This window comes from Hemisphaericaspora subhashii, assembly GCF_019202705.1.
Source record: "Hemisphaericaspora subhashii strain CBS 10753 chromosome Unknown scaffold1, whole genome shotgun sequence".
Taxonomy (NCBI): domain Eukaryota; kingdom Fungi; phylum Ascomycota; class Pichiomycetes; order Serinales; family Debaryomycetaceae; genus Hemisphaericaspora; species Hemisphaericaspora subhashii.
In genome coordinates this window covers 93,504-107,029 of record NW_026057214.1, presented here as the reverse complement: position 1 = coordinate 107,029, position 13,526 = coordinate 93,504, and the positions used below count along the sequence as shown (strand labels likewise).

The following is a 13,526-nucleotide window of genomic DNA, read 5'->3' as shown; positions in this document are numbered from 1 at the left end:
TACTTACTTTAAATACCTCTCTTTCTATGGAAGTTATATAAATCATCTAAGGCAAATTCTATAGCACATCTAGAATGTAACAAAGGAAATAAAGGCCAAACTGATCTTTCTCCAACCAAGACCCAATATGGGATATTTTCCAGCATTTTATGTACATCAAATACTCTACCAAAATCTTTCATCAAATATCTCAATTCAGGAACAATTGTAACTTCACGAATTGAAGCAAATGATTGCAAAGTAGGCGGTTTCTCATCAATAAAGAACCTCTTCATTACATCATTCAACATTCCGAGTTTATTCATCACATTCAATCTATGGTTAATTTCCATTGAGGCAAGATTTCTAAGCCTTTTGGTAAAATTATAACCTGTAGCCTTTGTAGTTTGAACTTTAATATTCTTGCTTGGTTCGCTACCACCTACTTTGAGACTCTTACCCTTGCTTGTCTTTTCATATTTGATCTTTCCATATGAATGGTAATGTTTCAAATCGTTATTGATTAACGGCGCAAGATAAGGCCTTGCCAAACTGATTACAAAATGGTTGACATTGAATAATTCAGTTAATCTAGTATAAGGGGAGTCACGATGCAGTATTACTGTTTCTTTCTCTTCTCCATTTTCAGTGTCTTTAAATTTGAAATATTGTTGTTGATAGGTCACATCTTGAGGCTTCATGAATTTGACATTAATTAATGGATTTTGCAACACGATTTCATTATTAAAATCCTTAACATACAATTGAACGTTATCAGATAAAACCCCAGTTCCAATTGAGGCATAAATTGCAGTCCAAATGATCACATTTGGAGCAGTGATGTAGTTGAGCAAAGATGGGACAGCTTGACTCGTTGGATGAACCACAATATTCAAAATCTTTTCGGTCTTCATGTATGCTTCTTCAAAAGTGACATCCCCAATTGTATCACGTACAAATTTAAGGAAGACCAAGATATCTTGGGAGTAACCTTTCTTGACAACATTCTCAATCACGTTGCCATACCTTTCATCAACATCATGGTTCAAGCTATCAATATCTTTCATAACTTCACCAGTATTCAATAAAATAGGAACAAGCTCTTCATCACTAAGCGTACATACAAGCGAGGCAACAGCCGCTCCAACAGCACTACCAGCAATAATTCTTGGAAGTAAACCTTTGAAATACAATGCCTTAACTACACCCAAGTGACACAAACCAAACAATGAGCCTCCTTGCAACAATAATGCAGTACAACCAAATGATTGCCTTGCGTCATGGAAGAAATCCAATTTCAATTGTTTACTATTCATGATGAATTCATCGTCATCATTAGCCAATGTCTCATTAAGATAATCCAAGCAGCTTAAGACTTCATTAATATATTCTTCAATTTTATATTTGGTTCCCATATAAGCTTTAAGATAAAGACTTTTTTGTGAGATACCACCAAAGTTTCTAATCAATCCTGATCTCAACAAGGACATAATTTGTTGATAGTCTTGATTTTCTCGAGCTTCCTTTAATAATTTAATTCGTTCATTAATCAAATAATAATCATAATGTTTAGATATGAAATTTTGTCTCCAAATATCCATATTTGTAAGTTTATCAATTGCCATAGCAGTTACTTTCCATTCTTTATAACTTTCTACATTATTCATAACTTTAAGATATTCATTCAAGGGGTCTTTTCTCGTATACATACGATATAATCTCTTAACCCAAAAGAAGCAAATATCCATAATGAAATCAATAATAGCCCAAATGAAACTAGGGGTGTTGTTTATAATAAATGCAATCTCAGGGAGAATAAACCTATTTATTAATCTCCTTACCATTTTCTAATCAGTCACTAAATATACACTTAACAACCTTATTACCGTCTGCCAACAGATTTATAGCAAAATTGAAAGAAACTTACAAGGAGAAGGTAACAACCAGTTTGTTGGGAATTAAAGGAATTGGCTGTGAAATTAATTTTACAATCAGTTTTTTCGCGGGGCATTAACAAAAATCACAAAGTAAAATGTCTAACCATAAATGTCTCCTTTGTAATCAATGCATGTGATAAAAACCAAAGCTTTCCCGAGAAGAGTTAAGAGATCTTAATAAACAATAGTTTACAAATGTACTTATAATATTTATTACTCCCATATAAACGCATTTAAATATAAAAATATCTTTCAAGTCCCTATCAAGAAAAAAAATCCTACACTACTTTGAATCCCCATGTGATGAAGATTTAATAAATTTCTTACTTCTACTGAAAAGTTTCTTCCCAAAACTAGAAGCATGAGCCCCAGTATCTTTAACAATCGAAACTTTACTTAAAAGAGTTCCATGTCTTCTTAATTCACTATGTTGTGCATTCAGGTAAGCCTCGGTTGCAATCTTACCAATATGAATATTCTTATTTGTATCAGGAGCCAGTTTTAATGTAATATGTAACCAATTTTGTAATCCAGTATCATATTCTGCTTCTCTGATAAGTGCTGATTTAAACGCGGCAATTCTATCAATTGGTTGAGAAATGGTCACAATACTCTTCCAGTCAGATACGGGGTATTTATCTGGAACAAAGTTCTTATCTCCAGGTGATAATTCCGTTGAACCCGCCGATAGGGATGATAAACGCTTGACACTAGTTCCTACAGAGCTTTCATCATTCTGCCTTTCATCAACTTGAGCACTTTCGGGACCTAATAAACTTGTATATTTTTGGTTCAAATTTTCTCTCGAAGCTGATGGAGTTGACATATCTTCTTTAAATAATGGACTAGTGTATTTATGATCTTTAAACACCGAATCAATAGTGGCTGAAGTTTGAATGGTTTTAGTAAGAGATTGGACATCATTAGTTGGACCGGAATATTTACCAATCCTATTCTCATTATCATCATCCTCATCTAAATCTGGCCCTTCATGTATGCTAGGTAATGCAACATCCACAGTTTCAGGAATAGAATCAGTACTTCTATTATGTATTTCTTCATTCAAACTACTAGGGGTTTCACCTTTTGTAAACAGAAAATCATCCGGACTATAATTAACTGTAGATTCATTATCATTCTCACTAATGAATTGATTACGGAAATTGTCAGTGTTTGGAGCCCATCCTCCAAGATTAAAACTAGCATTACTCACTGTAGAAACTCTCTTGTCAATGCCTTCCGCATTTGGGGCTCTGGGTTTCATGAAAAGGTTCTTATCATCCTCCTCAATATCTTCTTTATGACTCCTAATATCATCAACTGCTGAAAGTTTGCCAGTAGATAATGATCCTGTTGACGCAACTGGTTCTAATTGAGGTGGAGCAATATTCAAATGGTCCGGAGTTGTTTCATCCTCCAGATATTCTTGTTCCAAGCTATTAGTATCATCCTCTGCTCGCTTTCCAGAAGTTTGTTCAGGTAGCTTGCTCAAAGAATCAGTAGTTAATCCATATAAATCAGCTTCCTTACTGACAGCACTATCAGGATATGCACTAGTTGGGGTCACATAGTTGCCAGATTCATTTGGTTGCTTTTCTATCTCTTTACCTGTCTCAACACGCATTAAATCCTTGTTGTCATTTAGACCTGAGGAAGGGGCTTTTCTTACTGAAGCCTTCCTACCTGAGAATTCACTCAAGTATTGATCATGTGCCTCTTTTTGTCTTTGGACCCATAAAGGTTCAACCGGAGAAGGCAATTCCTCATCGTCTTCCGCATTCAAATCAAGAATATTGGCGTAGGTGCTATAACTGAATGATTCTTCTTCTGGAGATACTTCCTGATTACCACTGTCTCCATCCATTTCACCAATAGATCCACTTGCTAAATCATTAATTAAATTGTCTATAGTTTCAGGTTTAACATCTGATTGATCAGGGAATGATTCTGTTGTAGCAGGTTTGGGTGCTTTGTTTATGTTTAAAGCTTCGATTTCACTAGTATTCATCTCGTCATTACTACTGGCCTGGCTGTGATATCCCCAATCATCATCATCATCATCATCGTCTTCATCTTCATCTCCATTCAATTGGTTGAAACCTTTTTTATCAACCGAAAGGACAAACTGATCAATTGGAGGGTTTGAAGAGTTGGATTCTTCTTCATGTAATGGGCTTGATTTGGTTTCATCCTCGGAATGTGGATGTCCAGCACCACTTTTACCTTTAACTGATAACTCAACTGGTTCTTTCAGATATGAATAGTCTGATTGGAAACTATATTCAGATATCGGAGTGTCTGGAGGTGCAGCGATGTCTTTTGGGGGTTGACCAACATCAATCTTCAATGGCAGTTTGGACCCCGCACGCGAGTTTGAACCAGGTAATGCTGGAGATGGATCAAAGTGGAACGATTGACTATCCAAATGAGAGCGTGACCTCTGTCCAGAGTCGTAACCGCTAGCAATTTGTGAAGAAGAAAAATTCTTGTTGGACAGCGAATACTCACTGTTCTGAAGGGAAAGGTGTGAATCATCAATAACTTCAGGTCCGGTGTCGGTATGAGCTACTTCATCCTTCTCTTCCTCGTCGTCGTCTTCTTCGCTGCTATCAGAATCGACCTCTTTCATTCTATCAACTGACAAAATGAAGTCATTTTCAGATGCATTGGTTGGTTCCTCTTTTTTGGTTGGTGCTGCTTCATGCTGAAAATCAGGTTCCACATTGTGTTCCTGTTCAGGCGATTTGCTCTTTTCGTGTTGTTGCTGTTGCTCCTGTTGGTGACTCAAATATTCGTCTCGCAAATTCAGTGGTAGTGGGGGAAGTTTACTATGGCCAATTTCAAGATGATCTTCCTTCTGATTAGGTTGTGGTTGTTGTTGATAACTACCATCATCATTAGTATCATATTCGTCTTCTTCATAGCCATAGCCATATTCATCATCTCCCCAATCTCCATAAGTTGGAACCGATTTAACCCATCTCGTGGATTTCTGTCTTTCAACGTTATCGGCCATTGATTCTCTATTGATTGATCTTTTTTAATATGTTTTAACAAACAAGAAGCAAAGTGTTGTAAATCAGATCATAAGAATTTTCTTTTTTTGCCGAAGTAACAGTTGGGCTAAGATTTTTTTTTGACTGATCGACTGGTTGACATTGACTGATTTAACGCGAATCACCAAAAATGTTTAGTGACGTCATAATTAATGAATCTTTTTCTAAATCTCTTACTAAATACAAACTATCTAACAATTTCTCTAAATAAACTACATAATAAACTCAATGTTCATATCTTGAGGATGTGAACAACTCAATTGAGGTTTTTGAGAATATTTCTCACTTAAAAGTGTTCTCATATTATTCAATAATGATAAATATGTTTGATGAGGATAATCATTTAACACTTTAATAAAAGACCATGACATTGCACCGGTAGATTGTCCACCTTCTTTAGAATCTGCAGATGTTTGATCATCTTTACATCCTGAAATTGAAATGACATCAGCAGGAGATGCTTTCATTTGTATAACCCTATTTCTATCTACACTTCCCAGTTTTGTAGCTCTTTTGATAACACTACTGATTGAAGAAATTGCTCCTCCAATATTACCTCTTTGATATTGCATAAACGCATTAAGAGTTCCAGAACCAGCATCTTTCAACATATTAGGTTCTTTAATTAAACCCTTAGTAGAATAAACATATGGTAAATCCAATGCCGTTCCCGAATGACAAGAATCATACAAAGCAGTCAAACGACAACCAGCGGGCAAGGGCATCACCATAATAGCATGCATATCATCATCCACAATATGTCCATTCTGTTCGAAATCCAAAGGATATATCACGTCATCATATCCACTCTCTTCATCACCATCTAAATCTTCAGTCACCCCACCATGCCCGGAATAATGGAAAACAAGCGAATCATTAGGTCTAGCATCCTTGACCAACCATTGCATTGCTCGGATTATATTGGCCTTAGTTGGGACTCGGGCCATTTCTCGTTGATCATCAGTTAAGATAACTATATCATCCCATTTATATCCCCATCGAGAAACCAAGAATTGACTCATATTTTTCACGTCATTAATACATCCTTTTAATTCTTGTTTGGTTCCAAAGTAGTTTATACCTATAAGTAATGCCTTCTTACGTCCATTACAACGGGAATATTGGAAAGAAAAATTGGTATTTTGACCAAAACTTTGGGGCCCTGATGGAAGATTATGATAATCATTTTGCGATGGTTCGTACAAGGTTGTCCTTTGGGGTGTTCCAGGTGGTGGACCTGGAGGACGGGAATAGTTTGATTGATATGATGCAGTGGGTGGCGGGCCAGGTGGACGTGCATAGTCACCAGAAGGTGGCGGGCCAGGTGGACTAGAATATCCTCCGGAAGGTGGTGGGCCTGGAGGACGTGAATAATCTCCAGAGGGGGGTGGACCAGGTGGGCGAGAATAATAGCCACCTTGAGGTGGAGGAGGACCAGGTGGTGGAGCATAGTTGTTATAGGGTGGGTATCCTGGTGGAGTTCCTGGTGGTGGAGCATAGTTGTTATAGGGTGGGTATCCTGGTGGAGTTCCTGGTGGTGGTCCATAGTTATAGTTATAATTGTAGTTGTAACTATACCCCCCTCCTTGTTGTGGAGGAGGTCGATTATTGTAATTACCAGGGAACATTCTATTGATTGAAGTAATTACTGTTTGAAAGGAGAAGGATAGAGGATGTTTGTTTCATGTTCAATTTCAAACCTTATTGGGTTGTCAGATCACTTTTGGGAGATGTCGCATATGAATAATGTCGCAAATAACTTCAAGAAATGTCGTTGGCATCTTCATTCCACACAACGGTTGCAAGTTTCTCTTTGAACCATAAGCATTCCGTTATGAATCATGTTGGGTATTTTGCCCGACTCAGATTAGTTTATTTGATTAGTTGACTGCCCTCAGAGTTAAGTAGTTGAAAGGAAAACATACACGACATAGGTTTTTTTTTAAAAAAGATAGCTACTTGGGGAGTTGCCTAAATTTTACAACGAATCGAGCAGAAGCTGTACGTTTCCTCTTGATTGCCTACTGGAAGTTTGTATTTCACAGGGTTTCTGCTTCTAAGTAACAATTCATACAAATTATGCTCGGAAATTCTCAATTAAAGTATTAAAATATAAAACTAATTACATCTAAAAATTAATTACAACTACAACTTACTTTCAATATTTTTATGCATTTGCACAACAGCTTTTGGATAAAGCTCCGAGACAGGTGATCCAACTTGCCAAAGCCCCCCATCAACCACCAAAACCTCACCGGTGATATATGAGGCAGCAGGAGAAAACAAAAACACAGTAGCATCAGCGATATCTTCAGTAGTTCCCAATCTTTGTAATGGGACCTTCTTTTCAATTGGAACTGCAGTTGGAGGTGCCAATCTTGCCATTCCTTCAGTATTAGCAATGGCACCGGGTGCGATACAATTGGATCTAATACCACAAGCTGGTCCTAATTCTACTGCAAGGGCATTTGATAAGGCATCAACACCAGCTTTGGCAGCACCAACGTGGGCTTGGAAGGGGACACCATAATAGTGTAAGGTTGCACTTACGAATATAATTGATCCTTTATTTTTTGTTAATTGATCATAACAGGCTTTAACGGTGTTGAAAGAACCTAATAAATCAATATCAATGACTGATTTGAAGGCATTAGCAGAAAGGGCATTAATACTTGAGATGAAATTCCCAGCAGCACCACAGATAACAAAATCAATTCTTCCAAGTTTTTCAACTGTGGTATCAGCAGCTTGTTTCAAACTTTGAACACTACGAACATCAACATTTCCAAGTCCTAAAACTTTAGCACCTGGTCTTAAGGATTCTATTTCTTTGGCGGCTGCTTCTGCTTTTGCAGCATTTCTACCAATAATGACAGCATTGGCACCTAACAAGACTAATGCTTCTACTTGCACTCTAACAATCGTTCCACTACCACCGGTTGCAAAGACAACTTTATCTTTGTATAAGTCTGGTTTCCAAACATTTCTTGCAACCCAAAATTGATCTAATGTATTTCCCATTTGTCCTGTATAATTATATTATCTACTATTGATTTAAGAAGAAGTGAAAGCTATTTAAGAAATTAGAGAAAGTGGATTCATCAATTTATTTAAAGAATTTTCGTTCCCTCCAGATTCTTTTGTTTGACAGATGTGGGGGATATTTAGTTCTGTACCGCGGGACTGTATATGCGTAGAATTGCATATGAAAAATTGAACTTATGGCATTGAATCAAACAGTTTCTGTTAATCCTTGTTTTAATAGTTAATTGCTTTTTTTTGTATCTAAATCTACTTTTTGGAATTGGAAGCAAAATACTGACAACAGCAGTATATCCTGGTTCTGTAGTATTAGTTACTGTTTTGGTAAAAGAGCTATCCCAGTGTCACAGTTTAAACCACAAAGATTTAAATGTGTAGGCAGGCGTAGAGGGAAATTGCTTCACTTAATCTTTACTCTCTGATAGCTTATATGTAATGGTACTGATATTGGGGGATATGTGGTAAATGTAGACGATGTCGAACTAGTTAATTCGCCACTAATGGCCTAACCATAGCGATGGTCAGACTTAAGACTTTTGATATTTGCTCTCTTATTAAATCGTTCGTAATTTATTGACACTCTAAAAATTATAAAAACATATAAAAACAGAAGAAATGTAGCTTGTTAAATACCAAGCACACTTTAAACAATTAACCCCAAATTACCGTATTTGCGATACAATTATGATACCACGCTATTATTTATATAAAACTCTAACAATGACACTTGATTACACTTGACTCAAATCGATCAGATTCTAAAGTAACGACATCCGTGTCGTGATGTCGCAGAACTGACTTTTATAAATTATAGGCAAACATCATAAGTGTAGTAAGCAATATGAGACCCAGGTACTTGTGGTGGTAATTATTGGAATTGGAACCAAAACACTTACAATAACAATTCCTCCTGAATCTGCAGAAATAGCTTCTGTGTTAGCTATACCTTCTACTTGTTGTGGGGATTGGGAACCAAAATATTGACAACAGCAGTACCTCCTGGTTCTGCTGTACTAGTTTCTGTTTCGGTAAAAGAGCTATCCCAGGTAATTGTCGTGGTAATTGTTGGAATTGGAACCAAAACAAAAGCTGAAAGTGTTCCATCAGTCAGGCCATAGGTAGCAATTGAAGGATGTGTTACCAGTATATCTTTTTCAGTTATGGTGCTGACAAATTCCACGGCTCTGCCATGGCCACTTGCGCTTATTGAAGTGTATGGGGCATAAGATAAAACGGTCGAATGTTTTATAGTCCTTCCATCTTTGCAAGTGAGGGTGTTTGCAAAAGAATACCCAGTTGCAGAAGTTTGTATGGTCGGTTTAGTTGTTTCTAGGTTTACTTCCATAAATGGAGTATAGTCAGTGTCCGTGATCCTGAGTGTTACAGCTGCACCTTCCCCACAATTCCCGACTTCTATATCATCGTCGTTTATTTGTTTTACATCTTTCGGGTAACCCCAATCATTCACTGATGACGCTAAAAAAAACTTAATAGGACAAACTGAACGGAAGGAGTTAGCAAATATATTGAACTCAAATTTAACTTCATAAGCATCTTCGCATACATCCGATAAAAGGAAAGCTTGAAAAATCTTTGCCGTTTCATCAACCCGAACATTGGGGTAAAAGCCCTCCATATCTACTTTAGTAGCTTCAAACATTACATATGTTGAGATAATAAGATACCCATCATAAAAGTGAATTGTATTTAAACCTTCTCTATACATTTGAGCACATGTCGTGTCAATTTCTGAAGAAGAACCACCTGCATTGAATACTATAGGGAAACTCACAACTCCATAAACAAACAATTGAGGACTAGTTACAACAGTACATTTTAATTCTGAGTAATCAGCAGTAGTTCTACCACTGACAAAATTACAAGTGGCATAAACTGTTTCTCCAACATTTAAAATGAGGGATTCCTGAACAGCTGTGAACTCGTACACACAAGGCAATTGCAAACCAAACGTGTCACCTGCTTTTGCATCTGATTTCAACCACCATTTCAAACTTACAATCCAACTGTGACTCATAGGAGCTTGGAAACCATAGATGCCCTGCTTGCTCCATTTTATAGATTCGAAATCATAGAAAATTCCGTGGAGAAGATCTGCTTGAACACATGCAGCTACAAAAAATAGCCATAATATCTTAAAAATCATTTTGAGTTGCATTTTTAATGTATTTAAAAGAAGTAAAATATAATATTATCAGGCATGAAAAACCAAGGGGGGCGAACCTGGTGCTTTTATATTGAAACAAATCGAAGCGTCAATAATTATGAGAGTTATTTTTTGTATCAACGGTCTTGTTTTTTTTGACAGAACTAATTTGTTGCAACCTGACACAAAAAAATATTTTATTTTTTAAAAGTCCATTTCCTGGAACATGACCAATGGCCCAACTCAAGTTTCTTCTGCACAAAAAACAAACAGAAAGCTGTCCACTTTCTGGAGAAATGTTGAAAAAACATGCAAGTATTAGGGAGTAACTAGAGGAGTGACTGGGCTTTAGTAAATGGCTAGTACTACTCTAGAGTATATGTATTTGTGCCAATAAATTTAAGAGTTTGATATTGTAGATGTCGTATTAAGAAAGGAATAGTTTCTTGAAAGTGTCCAGGAGTGAACAGGAGAGTTGCATTTTTACATGACCTAAAAAGTACTTGCTTCAAAAAAAAAGGAAATGGTTCCAATAACGAAATCGCATTCTTTTTTGGTTTTCCAATAAACAATGAAATTGTCTGCTAATTGGAATAGTGTGCCCTGAAGAGTAGTGCTGTTGATATTCTTTGGTAACTGCCAAAAGATATACTTCAATATTAGCATGATTGTCAAGTATCATATACAGGTTTAAACTTATTTTAGTTTAAACAACCTAAGTTTCCGGGGTTGGTCGTCACGTTGTGGCCAGCTATTGCATCTGTTGTTTATTATTGCAGATACCGGTAAGCTCCCAAGTATGTTAAAATTAAAAGAAACTCCTGATTGTTGGTTTCAAGGAATTTCCCAATAGAAAGAATTTCTCTTCTTCTTTAGTGCTATTCTTTTATGTTATTTAGAGTGGATTTTAGACATGAATTTATTTTTCTTGTTTTTATTTTTCTTGTCTGTATTTTTTGCAGCCATTGTCGCAACCAAATTAGGAAATAAAACTTGATGCAAAACCTAACATGCTGATCGACAACATACATGATTAGAACTTTGTCGACGGATTTTCTTTTCTTTCTAAAGCATGTGTGGATTCGGAAGCAATTCAGGTGTCAAAAGGTTATTTAAGTTTATTTCTTAGATTTTTGTTTTGTCATCATCTGCAAAAGATTGACTTCTTGGTAGAGTTAAACCTATGCCAAGAAAGTATTGTAGAAGAAAGAAGAGACACTTGAATAGTTTCTGTTGTGGAAGTAATAATACTCTGATGTAAAAGGATTCTGATTTTGGTCACATGCGGAAACCTTTTTCAAACTTATTGGTAGCATTAATTGAAACGTGCGTGCTTGTCCAATATTCATTAATTGAGTTTATTTGTGTTTCATTTCCATGATCAAATTCTAAATCAGTTAACCTAGTTTGGGTGTCTGGTGTTGGCCACTTATGTTTCAGTTTCCTGATTGCCAAATAATATGATTTTGCTTCCTCTCTTCATTTTCTTTATACAGTGGAATTATTATTTATGAATATTTTCAAAACAAGAATAACTTAATATTCTTGTGTTTGAAATTCAAAACTAGGTGTTTCAAATCGTAACCCTTTGAAGGAACACGATAGATTACTCGCACTTCGATCCCCATCGTTATCGCTCATGCTGTTTCGGAAGAGCTCAAAAACTGATCCTCTTTCCAATACTCATACCCCAAGCAGTGTGGGAGCACTTTCCAGTATTGCTCGCAATTGCATTGTCATATGTATACTTATATTCCTTATTTCTGTATTACCAGATCTTCTGTTCTACTTCATACCAAATAGCAATTCGATATCCACTCTAGCTAGAAGTATTAGCTCTATGGAACTCTTGTGATATACAATGAAAATCTTTAGTCAATTTTCAAGGTCTCTTGATGTGGCTACTAGTAGTAGAACAATAACGAGCCTACAGATGTATCGTGCGATGATAACAAACCTATGCACTATCTGTTAAGGTCTAATTAAGTGGAACATGCGATGTCAAAGTATTGTCACAAGAGACCCCATATGTGAATCTCTTGCTTAAATAGAAGGGACAAGTCGATGAGGCTAAATCATCACATTATTAAAATTAAATTAAATTAAATTCTATTATACAGAGCACCTATTTACATACGAGCACTTATTTCTATGCTTGTAATGCCCTATCATCATCTAAATACACGTCTAATTTCCTAAGAGAAACTTGATATAATAAAAGCATAATTGAACTTTGAATACCAGTCCAAATAAATCTTGGACCAACTCCTGAAAATGCCCCAAATATCCCATCATGTTTATATATCGATACAAGTGCTCTTAATGTTGCATTCTTATTCAATAAATTAACCAAACTATTTGATTTTTGAGATATTGATTCCGATAATTCTCTGGTATTGGTAGCTGTTTGAATACGAGTCTTAATGACATCCAAAGGTGTAGTCATTGATCCTGCTAATGAACCGGCACAGAACCCAGTTAAGAGTTCAAGGGATACAGGTAAATCATCATCTGATCCATTATAATAAATTGCTAATTGACGGAATTTTTCATAAAATGCAAATTGTAATGCACTAAATGGTAAATCTCTAAATAAAGTTTCTTTATATCCAAATGCAAATGTTTTGGCTCCTTCAACTTTCGCTATTGTTGATACAGCATTTCTTAAATTTTTATAATTATAACCACATTCTTTTGTGAAAGGATTATTATGTTTCCCTTGTAATTGTAATCTTGTTTTTAATACTTCTGAAGGAACATAAAATACACTTGATGCTAAATCACCCAATACCCCGGCAATAAAATACGCTACTGTTTCATTCATATGAAGATCATTAATCATTTTTCGTTTGGTATATTCATAAGTACCAAAAAATGCAGCAGTTGAAGGGAATGATCCAAGTATAGCAGGAGTATAACCTCCATACAATCCTCGGAAAAATCCTTCTTCTCTTAGTATTGTTCTATAAGCAGGTATCATATTTTTATATTTGACATTATGAGGGAAACCTTGCTGTCTAGTTTTCACTGTATCTAATGAATGCATTGCGGTATCACCAACCATTCCACCAAACCCACCTGCTAACATACAATGGAAAATTGGAGATATATAGCCTGTTTCTTCTATTGGTTCTTTTGGCGGCGGTGGCAATGATCCTGTCTCTATATGTGGGTGTCCGTGTGGTTCATGACGTTCTAAACTTAGCGGTATAGTGGAAGATGTAAACACTTGTGCCATCGCATATAGAAAGTCTTGTCAATGGTTTTATAGTTGGGTTTTTGTTTTGTTTGTTTGCTTTTTTCTTAAAATTTCCAGATGATATTAAGTCTATAGGTCTATTTGTATGA

At 36.0% G+C, this 13,526-nt stretch overlaps 6 protein-coding genes across 6 annotated transcripts; all 6 read right to left on the bottom strand. All coding sequences in view use genetic code 12, as the record gives it.

Annotated features, from left to right (window-relative positions):
* Positions 1-8: 8 nt before the first annotated feature.
* On the bottom strand, positions 9-1,688 carry J8A68_001219 (bifunctional triglyceride lipase/lysophosphatidylethanolamine acyltransferase; the record flags this gene model as incomplete). Its single annotated transcript, XM_049404850.1, has 1 exon — positions 9-1,688. One exon carries the CDS (start codon positions 1,686-1,688, stop codon positions 9-11), a length of 1,680 nt encoding a protein of 559 aa, XP_049265395.1.
* Positions 1,689-2,199: 511 nt separating this feature from the next.
* Positions 2,200-4,932, bottom strand: J8A68_001218 (uncharacterized protein; the record flags this gene model as incomplete). Its single annotated transcript, XM_049404849.1, has 1 exon — positions 2,200-4,932. The coding sequence occupies one exon, from the start codon at positions 4,930-4,932 to the stop codon at positions 2,200-2,202; it is 2,733 nt and encodes a 910-aa protein (XP_049265394.1).
* Positions 4,933-5,184: 252 nt separating this feature from the next.
* J8A68_001217 (caspase family protein) lies at positions 5,185-6,600 on the bottom strand (the record flags this gene model as incomplete). The annotated part of the gene is made up of 1 exon (XM_049404848.1): positions 5,185-6,600. The coding sequence occupies one exon, from the start codon at positions 6,598-6,600 to the stop codon at positions 5,185-5,187; it is 1,416 nt and encodes a 471-aa protein (XP_049265393.1).
* Positions 6,601-7,117: 517 nt separating this feature from the next.
* On the bottom strand, positions 7,118-7,993 carry SPS20 (Sps20p; the record flags this gene model as incomplete). The annotated part of the gene is made up of 1 exon (XM_049404846.1): positions 7,118-7,993. One exon carries the CDS (start codon positions 7,991-7,993, stop codon positions 7,118-7,120), a length of 876 nt encoding a protein of 291 aa, XP_049265392.1.
* A 970-nt stretch (positions 7,994-8,963) lies between these two features.
* Positions 8,964-10,190, bottom strand: J8A68_001215 (uncharacterized protein; the record flags this gene model as incomplete). Its single annotated transcript, XM_049404845.1, has 1 exon — positions 8,964-10,190. The coding sequence occupies one exon, from the start codon at positions 10,188-10,190 to the stop codon at positions 8,964-8,966; it is 1,227 nt and encodes a 408-aa protein (XP_049265391.1).
* A 2,137-nt stretch (positions 10,191-12,327) lies between these two features.
* On the bottom strand, positions 12,328-13,416 carry J8A68_001214 (uncharacterized protein; the record flags this gene model as incomplete). Its single annotated transcript, XM_049404844.1, has 1 exon — positions 12,328-13,416. The coding sequence occupies one exon, from the start codon at positions 13,414-13,416 to the stop codon at positions 12,328-12,330; it is 1,089 nt and encodes a 362-aa protein (XP_049265390.1).
* Positions 13,417-13,526: the final 110 nt, after the last annotated feature.